The following is a 17866-nucleotide window of genomic DNA, read 5'->3' as shown; positions in this document are numbered from 1 at the left end:
TTGGAGCCTGGGACAATGGGGGTAGGAAGGGAGCAGGGAGCTGGGGGGGATGGGTGGGGAGCCAAGGAGGCAGTGGGAGCCAGGGGGTGAGGGAGGCAGCAAGGCCCAGGAGCATTGGGTAGAGGGCCAGTGTTTAAAATGCCCCCCCCAAAAGTAGTCAAATTTAAATCCCTGCACATGTCCCTTACCCCCAATGAGCAGCAGTAGCTATGTCAGCAAGAGAGCATCTCCTGCCAACATAGTGCTGTCCATCCCGGTGCTTCTGTCGGTGAAACTTATGGCAGTCAGGGGTGTGTCTTTTCACACCCCTGACTGACAAAAGTATTACCGACAAAAGCGCTAGTGTAGACATAGCCTTAGACATGTGCTTAAGTCTCTGCAGGGTTGGGGCCCATGTCGCTGCCTGGGACAGTTCAGTTAAAAATTAAGTGCAAAGTTAGAAGTAAGAAATGTGAACATTTTTTATTTACTTAGACATAAATTAATCAAAATCTTTCATGTATGTATACATTGCATATAGGGTTCGGTTACTCAGACTAGTAAACTATGCTTACTGCAGACACAGATTTCACAGGGTGGGATTTAAAGGATGCCTTGTAATGATTCTCTATACTGGCTTGTGCCTATGAAAGATTGTCAAAAGATCCGTTAAAAATTCTGGGTCAAAGTATGACAAACATTAAGTCATAAATTGAAATACAGATGGTTACAGGATGATGGTAATAAAGTTAACTATTTGAATGTAACTTGCAATGTGCATCATGAATCAAGATATTATGCTTATATGTGATTAATCCAGTGAACAAGGTATGAGTTGCGTGAGAATATCCACATGAATAAAGTTAGCATAGTCTGCAATCTTTGACTGGCACTTACTAAGGCCCTGTATTATAGGTTCCTAGTTTCAATATTGATAACAAAATTATCTTCTCAGTATAGAACAGAATTAGACCCCAATCCCACAAAGACTTTTGCACATGTTTAACCTTACATACTTTTGTGAGTGGCCCCACTGAAGCCATTGATAGTGTGTAAAATTAAGTACATGCATAGGATCACGGTCTTCAATAGGATTACTATTTTTTGATAATACTTTAGTTATTGTATCAAATTTAGTTATCATTTCTTGATAAATGTGCACATGCCAAGTTAAATAAAGATGTTTATCTTTCTTACTATCATGTAGCCATCTTTAGTTCTTTTATTTCTTTAGAAGTTTTCTTAACCAAAATAAAACAAAGATTTAGAAGAAGTCTTAAATTCATTTCACAACAGAGAATCAAAGTAAATTTATAAGTAAGTTTGGTATGGTTCATTTATTTTAATTCTATGTTGAAAACTTATTATCGTCACTTTCTCATTTAATGTTAAAAAACAGATTAAAAAAATGCAATATTTTACATGCCTTTTGTTTCCTGCCACCTCTCTTCGTCTCGGCAACTTTTTCACCTGTTCCTAAAAAAAAAAAGAAACTCACAATTATAAATCTACAAGAAACCAACAGATATTAGAAAGATGAAGAATATGAAATGTAGAAATAACCTCTAAAGTTCCTAGGTACCTGAAGTGAGCGTAGTAACATATACAGATTGGCCAGGATGCTCAAAATAAAAACTATAGTTAAAAATATATATATTTAAGAAACAGCACGTCAGAGCTGTAAGTGGTTTTTCGCTTGTTTGTTGTTTTGGTTTTGGTTTGGATTTTTGTAGAAAATGCTGTTAAGTGATCAACAAAAACACAACGAGAAGCTCTATTTGTTTTAATGGTGTCATTCTTGCTGCATTGCTACAGTACAGTATATTGAAACTTGTTTATAGGATTCAGGTATTCCTGCTATTCTGTTAAAGAAGAAGTCAACAACTTTTAGCACGAGTAAATAAATGGTCAGGGAAAAGGCTTCAACTACTTTACCAACACATAATCCCAAAGAAGACTACAATTTGACTGGTAAAAGAAATATTTTAAGAGGCAATCAGACACCCTAGTGAGGAGCACAGTGTAAGAACCAGATTATAACAGAATAGAGACAACTCATGACTTTTAAATTCCCTTGTTTTCATAGATTCTGTGGGTGAATTATTTGTGAATTAGGGATTTTTCAGAATAATTGTTTTAAACTGCACAGAGTAGAAAACTAGCTATCGCTATTTTTGTACAAAGAAATATTTTAAAATACAGAAAAGTGTATCTACAGAAGGTAGATGACAGCTCCAGTGGCAGAAGAGAAAATTATAATATGCAGGGATAGAATTAGGATTTTTACTTTCACTATTTCCACAGTTCCACACTTTTGACTTAGATTTACTAAATTAGTACTTAAATTAGTAATTTATAAAATCCTACTTATTTTTATCAGCTTGTCTGCAACTATGTGGTAGATATAAGGAAAACCAGTTCTAATTCAGAACTTCTCAATATGCTTTCCAGCACTGTATGTTGCTTTCTGACACACTTGTCACTTCTGACCATGCTTACCTTCTATTAGATTCACATGTTTCTGTTTCAGGTCACCAAAGGCTTTTCCGTCCCTGAGCGAATAACATAATACTGCAGCTGTCTATTAAATCAATTAAGGAAGACATTAAAGGAACAAGTTGCTTAAAATACAGTTTCATTTGTTTTAGAAAAGTATCCGTCTTCTTAATTAACTTTGTCACTATATTTAATTAACTAGGGTTTAATGACCTTTGGTAAGTGATACATTAATTAACTTAGGAAATGATTCATTTTCTCTGCCTTTTTATAATATACTTGTAATAAAATCAAGTGTGGCATGAGTAATCCAATTAAAGGCGCACTGTCATTTCATGCTATGTAATATTACGATCTGAATGCCAGGACGAAGTCAGTATACTAAAGTAGAAATGAGTGAATTATGCTATATAATGATATGAGTAAGGTATAGGAAAAGAAGAATATTTTATTTTTCTTTTCCCAAATTCTGTACTTGGTCGGTTCTGAACAGCAGACTTCTTACTGTTAAAGTATTTTTGCACACTCAATGTTATCAAAATGCAGCCTTACCACCTTACAATATGTGTAAGATATTATTTGATTATGATTATTTGTTAGTAATTATTCACAACCTGCCTTTCATTAATGTGCACACTGTTGGTGCTATCCAAACAAACAAAAAACAAGTATACTAATAATGGGACCATACCAGCCCTGCCCCCATTATCTTCAGTTCTACCAGCTTAGACACAAAGGCCCAGATTCACAAAAGTACTTAGTTGCCTAACTCCCCACTATAGGTGCTTACGTCCAAAATGTAGGCACGAGTCAGACCCTCAAAACCACTCCTTGGCTGCTACCTAAAATTCCCCAGCACCTAAATTCTCTGTTAAAATTTCTGCCACTCAACATGTGCACAATGCCTATCTCATGCTTAATCCCTAGCCTGATCTTCAGACCACGTAAATATAGGTGGGGCAATGCTTATCTTGCCTGTGGGGTCCAATCCAGTGAGTGTGCTGAGAGCATGCCTATGGGATCGGGCACCACACAAAAATCCAGCTGGAGGAAGAGATGTCTCCGTTATAATTTTTAGCCCACTGCTTAGAGCACTTACCCAGGATATGGGAGACCTAGGTTCAATTCCCCCCTCTGCCTAACCCTCTGGAGAAAAGATTTGAATAGGGGTTTCCCATCTCTGAGAAGGGTGCCCCAAACAGTTGGGTATGGGATACTCTGATGTGGTCTCTCTCCATCTCTCCTGTTGTCCCTGTTCCACTTTGGATAAGTACTTAAATAGTCATTGAAGCAGGGGGATTAAACCCTGGGTCTCCTCCTCTCAGGTGAGTGCCCACACCTCCAGGATATAGAATCATTCTTATTCTCTCTCTCTCAATGACTATGTAAGTGAGGGAAGTAGAAAAGTTCTGTCAAAAGGTATCTATGTTCAAGGGCTTTCACGATCCTCTTTTCCGGCTGCTGCATCTTGAACTTAAGGAATAAACTATAACAGAGGATCCTCTTCACTTGTGCATGAAGAATTTAAAAGCTTCTGCAAATCTGCACCATAGGAAGGGGATGATCCCACCCTCCTAAGAAATGACTCAGAAAAGGAAAATTCTAAACTAAGAGGTAGAAATGGTTGTCCTACTTGAGGTCTTGGTCTTCTGGGCATCTGCGTAAGAGGAGTTCTCTGTGCAGCTGAATAAAGAGATCCTACAATCAAATCAAATATATGACTTTTGTAACAGCAATTTGAGATATTAACATAACATATTATAATAAATCCTTGAAACTACATCATTACAAAAGTCAAGGTGACTTAATTTTCTTTTATTAATTTAGTTCCCAGTCTAGAGAGAGAATTTGACAACTCACACATTGTAATCTGCATGACTTAATTTGATGTTATTTGCTGGCCTCAATATAATTTTATTTTATTGAAAAATGGAGATTTAACAAATAAAAACAAGAAGAAAATAAAAGTAACTCAAGTCACTTACATTAGTGTTAGCATGCAAATTATAGCAATAACCTTTGACATCACTTTCTTTCCTTCCATGAGCAGATCTGCTAACTTAAGACAGGATATGCAAAGGATGCCCTCACTTCCAGATACATGGCCCTAGGCCATCTACCTGGTTCATTAAGAAGTTGGGGGTTTAATTAAAATTTGAAGTATGGCTACCAGTTTTCACTTTAGAATTCTATAGTCCCTCCCTGCTCTGTTGCACCACTAAAGTAACAACCAACTCTTTTCCTAGACTTAAAAGACATTCCTTAGTGGATAGTCTACAAATGCTTGATACTGTGACACCACATGTATTTCCCCTCCCATCTTCCAACTCCTTGTGGGTGCTTCAAACCCAGCAACCAAGATGTAAGTGTGCTACTAAACATGAGCCCCTCAAATAGATATTGTGGAATAGACCAACATATTCTGAATGTTTAGACTTTTTAAAATAACGTACAATATAATGTTTCCAGACTATATTGTGCATTGTTGTAATTGTCATGTGTGGAATTTTCAAAAGCACCTACATGTCTTAGAAACACAAGTCAGTGAGACTTGTAGTCCTAAGCAGTTTAGCCTCATCTGAAAATCCCACCCCATACTCATAGCATTTACACATAGAAAGAGATTACAATATACAGAACTGCTGGCTATCTAGGCTTCAAACGAGGGTTAAAGTATTTTACACTGCTACCTACCATGACACAGACACTTACGTTCCCAAAGTCTTCTAGTCAAATCCTTCTTTTCCTTTAATGATGATATTGTGATAAAATCATCACAAAGAGAAGAAAAATTCTGCATTTCATTGGAGTGTGCATATAGTCTCTCTTGATCCACTTGTGTCACTATCAGACATCGACCCTGGAAATGTATGGAGATTTTAATTAGATGGAAATAATATTTAGAGATGTTTGTGTTATTCTACATTGCCTAAATTGTCACATTACTCTTTTCCATGTCTGACCTACAATTTTATTTTGACAATGTGCAGAATAAAATGTGCAGATTAAACCATCATACTGATACTAATTGACTCATTTAATATGATTTTCTGTGATAGAAGCTTTTGTAGAAGTAAATTCATCTACCAAGAATAAAGAGATACATTTTCAAAACATTGCACAAGGTTTCCACTGTATGATTCTCACTTAAGTTTAAATGTTACAGTAATAATGGAGGTTGTTATATAATATCTATCTGAACTGTTGGAAAATTTACTTCCCCTAAATTCCTCAAGTAGCGTGTCTGATTCCTTCACAAGTGAGTTTTGCTTGCAAGGAATATATGTTTTGTCAAACTTTCTAAAGCAACTCCAAGCAAGAATGTGTTCTAAAAAAAGTTCACACTGTGAAGGTAACTAAAATACATTTCAAATTAAACATAAGGCAGCTTTTTCAAAATATTTTTCAATTGACTGAAACTATGCTAATAAAGGCCCCAATTCAGGAGAGCATTTAAACATAGTAATAAGTGAGCTATGGATAACCACTTAATTATACCTGTGACCCTAGACACACAACCTATTCAAACACTCATCTCCAGTAAAAAATGTTCACATCTGTGCAATACAGCACTTTGGGGGGGGAAAAATCACTTGATGCAAAGAGTAAATGTGTAAATCACATTACTGTTAATATAAGTTGCATTTGCAAATCCCCATAATTTGATATAAGAACACATCTCCTGAATATTTCCTAAGAAAGTAATTTAATTATATAACTATTGGGGCAAAAATAACAGTCCATACAAGTTTTGTTAAAACTTTATTTTTTAAGTTTTTGCCAGCACTTCAAACACAGTTACTAAGAATAACAGTCCATACAAGTTTTAGTAAACCTTTTTAAAGGTTTTTGTCAGCATTTCAAACACAATTACTTTTATCATTATTTACAAAAACAACAATTCCCAAATTAGTTTCTCCTAATTTCGGTCACCATAGTTCTTGAAGTTTATATCAGGCTTTCTAAACCATCTGTGGGTCATACCTTGCTTCCCCAAACCAGTGGGGAAATTTAACTGCTTTCCAAGTCAGGAAAATTATTTAAATACATATATATTCCATGGTATACATAAAAGCACACCAATACATTTTAAATAAAAAGTCTTAATGTACAAGTTTGTACTTTCCACTGGGAATACACATGACCATTTTATAAAATAGGATATGAATTTCCCAGCCATAATTAGGATCAGATTTATAGTTTTCACATAATTCAAAGCTCTGTTTCAAGTCCTGATCAGATTTTGTATGTGTTTCCTCTCTAAACTTCCAGTTTAGCAATGAACCATAGAAAAGGTGATGCAATTAGCATACTAAAGATTAATTAGGTGGCACTCAGACAGCAGCATGCAAAACACTTTGCAGCATATGAGCATTTTTTAGACTGCATTCATATTTCCTCATTTATGAATGAATCAAAATATGTAGAAACACAAGCCTTTAGAAGGAAAAAAACAGAGCCAGATTACATCCCTTGATCCTCTGCATACAGGAGACCCTCCCTTCTCCTTGCCTCGCTGATAGGGGCAGGAATGCTGTTTCCATGGTACCATCTCCACTCATTTTTCCCATGCAGACATAGGCGCCAACTCTGTTGGTGCTACAGGGCTGGAGCACCCACGGGGAAAAATCAGTGGGTGCTCTGTATGCACTGGCAGCCAAGCTCCCCTCCCCAACACTCTACCCACCTCACCTCTTCCTCCTCCCCTGAGCACAGCACATCCTCACTCCTCTGCTTACCTCCCAGTGCTTTGCCGCTGCCAAACAGCTGTTTGGTGGCATAACAAGGTCCGGGAGGGAGGGGGAAGGAGAAGGAATATGGCACACTCAGGGGAGGAGGTGGGGAAGAGGTGGGGTCAGGGCAGGAATTTGGGGAAGGAGGGGGTATAGGGGCAAAGAGGGGGCAGGGTTGGGGTGGGGACTTTGGGGAAGGGGTTGGAATGGGGGCAGGGTCAGGGATGGAATGGGGGCAGGGCCAAGGGTAGAGGGGGGTTGAGCACCCACCAGTGTGAGTAGAAGTTGGCGCCTATGCATGCAGATTCCCCTTCACTGGACTATGTGGTCTACAGAGAGGAAGAGATGAGTAACAGCCCAAAATGCCATTAGCTTTCTTGGCAACAAGGGCACACTGTTGACTCATATCCAGCTTCTCATCCACTGTTACCCTGTGAGTGCACAAAACCAATACAGGCTAAAAATGTGGCCCAATATGACTTGAGGTAGATTTCTTCATAACTGTAATGACTGAAAAATATCTCAGACATGTAATTGATTGATAACATCTTTCAAAACACTGTTACAGAAAAATGGGACCCCCATGCTATCTCCGACTAGAATGAATTTACAGTATGTTCCTGATCCTGAGGTCCTTTCTCAGGCAAAACTTCCCATTGTAGTCAAAGAACTGAAAGTGAGAGGAAAGTCGTTGAGAAGCTATTGTCTGAATGAGGAATGCAGGGTCAGACCCACAATGAAAACTAAAAAATGCAAATAGCTCCCTATTGGCTGTATTCAGAGATTACATCCCCCCATGAGGCTAGCACAAGTTTTCACATGCATCATTCTCACAGAGTTTTCTTATATTCAATTTTATTCCTTACTGTAACCTACAGTTATCTGAGCTTTTACACCAGGAATTATAGGATGTCATTTCTGCCATATATGTTTTTAACATACTTACCGATTTTACAACTACTAAGAAGTAAGAGTTTAAACTTTCTGGGACAACAGTTGTTCCTGTCCTGAAGACAATAGAAAAATGGAATAGATGTCAGTGTGTCTACAAATTCCTTCCACAGATATTCTGAAACAAAAGGGTCAGTGATGCCAATATCCAAAACGTTCTTATAGCAACTGAATACCAGTTAAGTGCACAGTGCTGGAGCTCTGGAAACAATCTAGAAGCTTCAGTGGTTTAATATAGCATGTTTACACAAATACTTCAGTTTCCCTTGTGGTAAAACTTAACGCTCATGAGTAGAAAAATACTGCTGTTCCTCTTTTTGCAACAGTGTTAGAAGTTATGTGTTATATGTTCTAGTAATGTAGGGAACTGCAGTTTTTAGGAGCAGATTCTCCATTCACTTAGCTCAGGAGTAGCTCCTCTGAAGTCAGTGGGGAGCATTCTATTCCTAGTTACACCAATGTAAATCCAGTGTAATACTATGATATCTATCTTATTATTAATGTTTATACTGATGAAGTATGAAGTCCACAAAAATACAATCAACTGTCTACAAATATAGATCAAAACAAACATTTCTTGAGTTATTAAAGAAGGGCTATATTTGCACCTGCCTATAAAATAGCCTAACTACATTTTATAGGAAAAGTATTCTCTATTCTTATTAAATTTTGTTGCATTTCTCTAACAACCACCTGTAAAATCTCTCTAAGGAGCAGTGAACAAGAAAGTCTATTTCTTCTGCTGACCATGAAGAGAATAATGTGAGTTTCCTGTAGAGAAAGGAAAAAAGATATTAGAATTGTTAATAAATTCCTTCTCTACTTCTAAAACCCGCAGATGAAATTCTACTTTCTCCTGAATTAGAAATAAATTACTGTATTTAACGAAGACCTCTAGGCACTACTGTAATAAAACAGTAAGTAATAATAATGAAAAATGTACTTTGTTGAACAACTAAAAACATTTAAAAATCTGCACAATAACTTCTTCCAGTGCATACATTTACTCAGCCCATCCATTTAAATATACCAATACGTATTTTGAGGTTTTTCTTCTACAGGTGAGGAAGAGGTTATTTGCATTGTTTGATTTTTAAATTACTAGGAAGGCAACCACACAATAGAGATATAATGAGGCCCATATAAGTACCCATAGAGAAAGACGTTGTCTGTAGGCACCACCTCCGCAGCTCCCATTGGCTGGGAAGCCAGCACTCTGGGCGGAGGCAGCACGCAGAGCTGCCTAGCCATGCTTCTGCCTAGCAGCTAAGAGAGGGGGATGTCGCCACTTCCGGGGAGCTCCTGAGGTAAACACTGCTCAGAGCCTACCTCACCCCATCCTGTGCCTCAACCCCCTCCCACACCCACACCCAGCTGCTGGTGGGGAGGGGAAGTGCAGAGCCAGGTAAGGAGCCTGCCGGCCCTGCCAACGCCCCCCCATGCCAGCACCAGCAGGGGGCCCAGGCCACACGCTGCCTCCCATGCCTCCCCAGCACCAGCAGGGTCCCAGGCTGAGTGCTGCCATCCGCCCCCCACTCCAGTACCAGTAGGGGTCCCAGGCCACACGCCACCACCCGCCCCTCCCCAGCACCCAGGCCGCCCTCCCCCTGCACCCAAGGTGCCCCCAGGCATCCCACCCTCCACGTTTTAGTCACTGGTATTTTTAGTAAAAGTCATGGACAGGTCATGGGCCTCAAATTTTTGTTTACGGCTCATGACCCGTCCGTGACTTTTACTAAAAATACTAAAAAATATAATGATTTCCAAAGGCAGCAAAAAATATCAGGGCATATTTCAGTGGGTCACCAAAATGCAAAAGAGGGAGAGGGAGTTACAACTGCAGTATCATACCCACAAATCTACAGTATACCATGGCCACCCAGAGGATTCAGGGGGCCAGCGGCAAAGCAATTTCGGGGGCCCCTTCCATAAAAAAAATTCCAATACTATACTATATTCTCGTGGGGGCCCCTGCAGAGCCTGGTGCAAATTTCCCCACTTGCTCCCCCTCACGGCCGGCCCTGGGAAAAATAAACTTTCCGCCTCTCGGCACAAACCCAGTTTTGAGAAAACTTCTTTACAAGTATCAGAGGGGTAGCCGTGTTAGTCTGGATGAAATCAGTGGTGTAATCCTGTGGCACCTTATAGACTAACAGATGTTTTGGAGCATGAGCTTTCGTGGGTGAATACTCACTTCGTCAGATGCATGTAGTGGAAATTTCCAGGGGCAGGTATATATAAGCTAGCAAGCAAGCTAGAGATAAACGAGTTATTCAATCAGGAGGATAGCCTGTGTCTAGCCTGAGGTGTAAACCAAACAGGAGATCTCTCACTGTGGTCTGTGTAGTATGTAGATAGCAGTGATTTTTTACCTTATTGAGTCATCCATTTGAATTTGGAAAGGAATATGATATCTGTCTGTATTTGTGCAAGTTTCTTCATGAGGTTGATGGATTTCCACCCATGACAGTAATGCAGTGCCTGCCATGTGCGTCAAGTATCAGAGAGTAGCCGTGTTATCTGGATGAAATCAGTGGTGTAATCCTGTGGCACCTTATAGGCACAGACGTTTGGAATATGAGCTTCTGGGTGAACACCCACTTCGTCAGATGCATGTAGTGGAAATTTTCCAGGCCAGGTATTATATATTAGCAATGCAGACTAGAGATAACGAGTTTTCAACAGGAAGAGATGAGGCCCTGCTGATATAACACCATCTATCTACATACTACACAGACCACAGTGAGATGATTTCCGCTCTTGGTTTTACACCTCAGCTCTAGACAGGGCCTCATCCTCCCTGATTGAACTACCTCTTATCTCTAGCTTGCTTGCTGCATATATATACCGGTCTCCTAAATTCCTCTGCATTACGAAGGGTTTCACCACGAAGCTCTCAATCAGAACGTCTGTTAGTCTATAACGTGCCACAGGATTGCCCACTGATTTCTTTAAAGGTCACTGGTTCTCAGTATCAGCTAGTGTTAAAAGTCACTAAATTCATAAAGGTGTTGGACAATATTTTCCGTCAAGAACTTTTTTGACTGAAAACTAAGGGTTTTAAAAGCAAAAAACAAATTAATAAATCATGACATAGGTCTGCTTTTAATACTTTCCAATTAATTTGTTTGGGTTTTTACATGAAAAGCTGAAGTAAGTCTTTGTTTTGTCGGTATTTTTTTTTGTAATCTATAAACTTAGTTTTTATTAATTTAATCCAAAATCCTGCAATTATGTTTGGGGTTCATATAGTGTGTGGCCAAATTTGCTCTTGCAATGTTTGAATTTTTAAAGAAACAAATAAAAATTAAGTCTAGCTTTATTAATGAAAAAACAATTCCCAAAACCTTTGTTGAACCACCTCGAGCTTGTGACCAAACTACCCTTGAGCCTCCAGTCGAGATTTCCGGCTTTCTAGATACTCTGGCTAAATTCTTTACTAATATACTGTTATATCCATTAACTTTTAGTCCAATTAGCTTTAAAGAAAGAATGAACAGCCATTAACTGAGGTCAAATGATAAGGTCAAACCATCCATGTTAATCAACCTAAGTATTCCTGTTCTACCACACAAATGACCAATGCCAAGTGCCCCAGAGGGAATGAACCTAACAGGTAATGATCAAGTGATCTCTCTCCTGCCATCCATCTCCACCCTCTGACAAACAGAGGCTAGGGACACCATTCCGTACCCATCCTGGCTAATAGTCATTCATGGACTTAACCTCCATGCACTTATCTGTTTCCTAGAGACAGGCTGTATGGGGTCCCTCACAAACTGGAGACGGTTACTGTGGGTTTGTCTTTAGTATAGCTTATGTACATACTCCACGAAATGAGCATTCGAGCTTGTCCAGAATCTGGGATGAGCCTATGTTGTGAAAAGTGAAATGCTCAAAATAGCACATGCATGTGAATGGACACAGGGTGCTAAAATTAAATTAACCCAGGGTGTCTCAAACTAGGGGTCGGGACCCCTCAGGGGGTTACAAGCTTATTACTGGGGATTGCGAGCGGTTAGCCTCCACCTCAAACCCCGCTTTGCCTCCAGCATTTGTAATAGTGTTAAATATATAAAAAAGTGTTTTCAATTTATAAGGGGGTGGGGTCGCACTCGGAGGTTTGCAATGTGAAAGGGGTCACCTGTGCAGAAGTTTGAGAACCACACTGAATTAACCCCTGTGAAGCCTCAGGGAATGCAGGGGAGGGGAGTCTCCCTTGGTAGGGTTGGGAAGGAGGTAGGTAGTGTAGAATATTACTCTTCTCATGTGATCCCTCCTCCAGCGGCTAATTTTAAATGAAGCTACCCTCCCCTGACATGAATCTCCCTATGGCACTGAAATTAAATATAATTTGTCATTTGAGAAGTGAAAGGAATGGTAGCCCTAATGGAAAAGCTAACAGCTTGTTCTTCTGCAAGCCTCACACTGCTGAATGAGCTTTAGGGTAGGGAAGGCTGTGCCTCCCAAACAGCCTGGCACTGCCCCCTATCCGATCCCCACCTACTTTCTGCCCCCCGACTGCCTGCCCCCCTCAGAATCCCCGATGCATCCTGCTCCTTGTCCCCTCACTGTCCCCCAGAGACCCTTCCCAACCACCATTCCAGCAGGGCCTGAGCTTCCTCCGCTCAGCATGGAGCTCACAGCCCCGCCCCCTTACCAGGTGGCTCTGAGCAGGGAGGAGCTCAGGAGCCCCACCAGAGCCATGCTGCAGCTGTTCAGGGATGCTCCTGGATGCGCTGAGGCGCTGGGAGAGGGGCAGAGGCGAGGTCGGACCAGGGAGGGAGCCTGGGCCGTTCTCGTAGGGCCCCCTGCGGAGCCCGGGGCAAATTACCCCACTTGCCACCCCGGGTGGCCCTGCAGTATACAAGGTTTGCTAGGAAGAAGTGCTTTACAGCTGAAACACTAAGATCACATGAGATACTTTTAAGGACTAGAGGCAGAGGCCTGAATTCTGATTTATACTAGTTCCTCTTTACACACAGCCTAAATTTGTATAGCCAAAGTGATGCAAAGGGGCCTTAGCGTAAATAAGAATCAGACCCAGAGTGTTTTCCCCGCTATGGAACTCACCTTCTCAGCCCATAGGTACTTATCTTAAATGTGCTGCACAAGGCAAATAGTTTTAATCAAGCATTTCTTCAGCTACAGATCAACTACAAGGAACTTTCTTCTCATGATGCAGGCTGTATGTTGTGGGAAACTGAATTTAATGTGTTGGTTTTAAATATATTATATGGCCAGTACCCAGAATGATTGTGCATAGAATTAAATAAATGCAACAAGGTAACCTTTAAGTGGAACTTTAAAATTCTATCCCAAGGTACCTTTCACTGTATAAACAACATTATTTTTCAATTTTACCAATTTTTTTATACTTAGTATTTATAAATGTGTCAGAACAAAATACTACCGGTTTTCCATGTGACTGATGGATTTCCAGTCAGGCTGCAGTGCCTGGAAATTATATGTTCATAGGATAAATTTAAAGAGATCTGCAGAGGAAGGATCAATGTTCTCATAAGGTGCCTGATTCAATTTTTTAAAATGTCCAGAAGCCATTAAAAATTTAATTTTTCAGGGCTTCTGTCATGAGAAACCCAGACATATTTTTGTTTTAAATTAAATTGGGCTCAGGGAAAGGAAGAAAATCTCCCTAAAAAGACTAGGCTGTTATGGAATAATGATAGAAATAACCTGATAAATGATTTATGAATTCTAATTTCATTATACATCTGCTGCTTAACTAAATAAAATTGCATTATAATGCATAGAGATGACAATTCAATTTGATAATCATCCTGGTGTCATTCTTCACAAATGATTTCATACTCAACACACATACAGCATGTTCTACAATAAAGGAACACAATGGCACCCAAAGAAAGCAGTGAGAGATAAAAAGACTTCCTTTAAAAAGTGGAAGTCAAATCCTAGTGAGGCAAATAGAAAGGCGCATAAACACTGCCAAATTAAGTGCAAGAGTGTAATAAGAGAAGTCAAAGAGGAGTCTGAAGAACGGCTAGCCAAAAACTCCAAAGGTAATAACAAAATGTTTTTTAAGTACATCAGAAGCAGGAAGCCTGCCAAACAATCCAGTGGGGCCCCTTGATGATCGAGATACAAATGGAACGCTTAAAGACGATAAAGTCATTGCGGAGAAACTAAATGGATTCTTTGCTTCAGTCTTCACGGCTGAGGATGTTAGGGAGATTCCTAAACCTGAGCCGGCTTTTCTAGGTGACAAATCTGAGGAACTGTCACAGATTGAAGTGTCTCTAGAGGAGGTTTTGGAATTAATTGATAAACTCAACAATAACAAGTCACCGGGACCAGATGGCATTCACCCAAGAGTTCTGAAAGAACTCAAATGTGAAGTTGCGGAACTATTAACTTGGGTTTGTAACCTGTCCTTTAAATCAGCTTCTGTACCCAATGACTGGAAGTTAGCTAATGTAACACCAATATTTAAAAAGGCTCTAGAGGTGATCCCGGCCTCTAGAGTGGATCCCGGAATTCAGACCGAAGTCTAACATTGGTACTGGGCCCCCAAAAAATTTTTTATGGAAACAATAGTCAAGAATAAAATTGCATCATATAGAAAAACAATAAACTGTTGAGCAGTATCCAACATAGTTCTGTAAAGGGAAATCCTGTCTACAATCTATAGAGTTCTTGAAGGGGTCAACAAAGTGACAAGGGGATCCAGTGGATGTAGTGACTTAGATTTCAGAAAGCCTTTGACAAGGTCATCACGAAAGCTCTTACTATTAGCCTGTCATGGGATAAAAGGAAGGTCACATTTCATGACAGAGAACTGGTAAAAGACAGGAACAATAGGAGGAATTAATGGTAATTCCTAAAATGAGAGGGGTAACTTAGTGGTGTTCCCTAAGGGTCAGTCCTGGACCAATCCTATTAAGCTTATTCATAAATGATCTGAGAAAGCGTAAAACAGGAGGTGTAAAGTGCAGATGCCTACTAAACTACTCAAGATAGTAGACGCAAAGAGACTGTGAAGAACTTAAAAAGATTTCACAAATTAATGATTGGCAACAAAATGGCAAACTGAAATTTAATGTGGATTAAATTGTAAAGTAAATGCACATGGAAAAAATAACCCAACTAACACAGATATAATGGGCTAATCTTAGCCTACAACGAGTCAGGAAAAAGGATCTGAGTTCATCGTGGGAGTAGTTTCTGAAGATGTCCACAACCAGTGTGCAGAGGCGTCAAAGAAGGCAAAACAGGATGTTTAAGGAATCATTAAAAAGGGAACATAAGAATAAGACTGAGAATATATTATTGCTTATATAAATTGATTGTACGGCCCACATCTTGAATACTGCGTACATAGATGTTGTCTCCTCATCTCAAAAAGATATACTGCACTAGAAAGGTTCCGCAAAGGCAACCTACAAATGATTAGGGGTTTGAGAGGCTCCCATATGACGGAGATTAAAGAGGCTAGGACTTCTTCAGCGACAGAGGAACTAAGGGGAATATATAGAGGTATATAAAATCATGCATGATCGAAGCAAAAGTGGATAAGGAAAAGTTATTTACTTATTCCCCATAAATACAAACCAGGGTCACCAAAGAAATTCAATGGGCAGCAGGTTAAAAACAAATAAAAGGAAGTCTTCTTCACAAGCGCACACGTCAACTTGTGGAACTCCTTACCTGAGAGTTGACCAGGCTGGACTATAACGCGTTTAAAAGGGAACTGAATAAATTCATGGTGTTAAGTCCATAAATGACTATTAGGTGGATGGGTAAGGAATGGTGTCCCTAGCTCTTATTGTAAGAGTTGGAGATGGATGGTTAGGAAGCTAGATTACTTGATATATGACTGTTAGGTATACTTCCTCTGGGGCACTGTGGCATTGCACTGTCGGCAGACAGATACTAGCTACAGATGGACCTTTGTTCATGAACCTGGTACGGCTTGTTCTTATGTTCTTAGTAACACTTAAACAGATATACCCTTGAATTCTCAAAGGCCTCACTGATAATAGTAAACTGTTGTTATGTGTATTAAAACAGCCACCTAGAGCCCCAGTTATCACATCTGGACCCCACCTGTGCTAGGCACTTATGTGGCCACATGAACAAAAAGACAGTGCTGCCAGGCTGGGACTATAACAGCGTTTAAAAGGGAACTGGATAAATTCATGGTGGTTAAGTCCATAAATGGCTATTAGCCAAGATGGGTAAGGAATGGTGTCCCTAGCCTCTGTTTGTCAGAGGGTGGAGATGGATGGCAGGAGAGAGATTACTTGATCATTGCCTGTTAGGTTCACTCCCTCTGGGGCACCTGGCATTGGTCACTGTCGGCAGACAGGATACTAGGCTAGATGGACCTTTGGTCTGACCTGGTACGGCTGTTCTTATGTTCTTATGTAATACATTAAACAGATATACCCTTGAAATTCCTCAAAGGCTCACTGATAATAGTAACTGTTGTTATGTGTATTAACACAGCACCTAGGAGCCCCAGTTATTCATCTGGACCCCACTGTGCTAGGCATTATGTGGCCACAGAACAAAAAGACAGTGCCTGCCCCTGAAGAACTTAAATTGTAAGTATAAGACAAGACAAGGGACAACGGATAGATACAGACAGATAGGTGCATAGGTACTGAAATACTGTAGGATGAGCATAAAATGTTCAGTCATGTTTAAAAAGAATCTCCACCACACATAGCATGAGGCAATCTTCAAAGGCGAACCAGAGCATACAATGGAGAGTTTATAATACTCTTTGGTGACACTTGTTAATACTTGTGCTTTGACTAGACAGAGTTTTCAAGGAAGGGTTAAGAAATGGTGCTTACTTGTCTCTTTTCTGATTATATTTGTTGTGTTGCTGTCACACTAATAATTTAGGTTTGGATCATGACTAGCCTGTTTACATGAGGGTGATGGGAAGGAAGCCTGTAAGAAGCTTTTCTACACCCCTGACACAACGGCTTCTCACAATTTCACTCCCTGCATGGTCCACAAGCTGGTGAGAAGGCTCCTGGGGGTAGACGCTGCACACACTGGTGGGAGTTTGCAGCTCTTTATACTCAGGACTGAGCCCTGAGATAGAAACAGCACAAAGAAACAGCAAAATGAATAGAAAAATAGGCAGGGATTTAAAATAGTAGATAGGAAAATCAAATAAGAAGGTGCACACACTGTGGCAATCAGAAAGCATAGATCAAATTAAAAAGACCAAAAACACATGGACAGACTAGGCAAGACAAAAAAAAGAAAGAAAATTGATATATGAAAAACAAAACTCTTTTCTTTGGAAGACGTGTTGGTGACATTAGTGTGATACACTGAAAATAACGAGATATTTCACTAGATCTAAAAAATCTGGAGACTGTGCACAATATTCAATATATTTTTAAAAACTCTCTGGGATGAAATTTGTCACATCCCACCCCTAAATATTATTAACATAAAATATTAGTGGATTCAGATACTTTTGGAAATCTACAATTAGTATGATAAAAATATATGTAATAAATCAATATTTTTGTGAAGAGGACAAATGACAATGTATCATGTGCTTTTGGAGCCAGACTCAAAGCCCAACTTCAAATCAGTAGAAAATCTCCCATTAACTTCAATAAGCATGTCGCAGTGATTGTTACCATGCAGACTTTAGGAGGATTTATGGTATGCTCAAGTAATCAGTTTCTTTTCAAGTA

General features: G+C 39.7%; 1 protein-coding gene across 1 annotated transcript in view; it reads right to left on the bottom strand.

Moving 5' to 3' along the window:
- Positions 1 to 582: 582 nt before the first annotated feature.
- The window catches only part of LOC116826253 (uncharacterized), a 76824-nt gene continuing 59540 nt past the window's right edge, over positions 583 to 17866 (bottom strand). Inside the window, exons 10-16 of the mRNA XM_075066747.1 lie at positions 8853 to 8930; positions 8155 to 8215; positions 5188 to 5335; positions 4109 to 4173; positions 2479 to 2560; positions 1402 to 1455; positions 583 to 623 (exon numbers count right to left, since the gene is read on the bottom strand). Coding sequence (XP_074922848.1) covers positions 583 to 623; positions 1402 to 1455; positions 2479 to 2560; positions 4109 to 4173; positions 5188 to 5335; positions 8155 to 8215; positions 8853 to 8930 — 529 coding nt within the window. The remainder of the gene's footprint in view (positions 624 to 1401; positions 1456 to 2478; positions 2561 to 4108; positions 4174 to 5187; positions 5336 to 8154; positions 8216 to 8852; positions 8931 to 17866) is intronic.

Source organism: Chelonoidis abingdonii, chromosome 5 (assembly GCF_003597395.2).
Source record: "Chelonoidis abingdonii isolate Lonesome George chromosome 5, CheloAbing_2.0, whole genome shotgun sequence".
NCBI lineage: Eukaryota > Metazoa > Chordata > Testudines > Testudinidae > Chelonoidis > Chelonoidis abingdonii.
The sequence above is the reverse complement of the archived record's forward strand: the minus strand, read 5'-3'. Positions and strand labels throughout refer to the sequence as shown.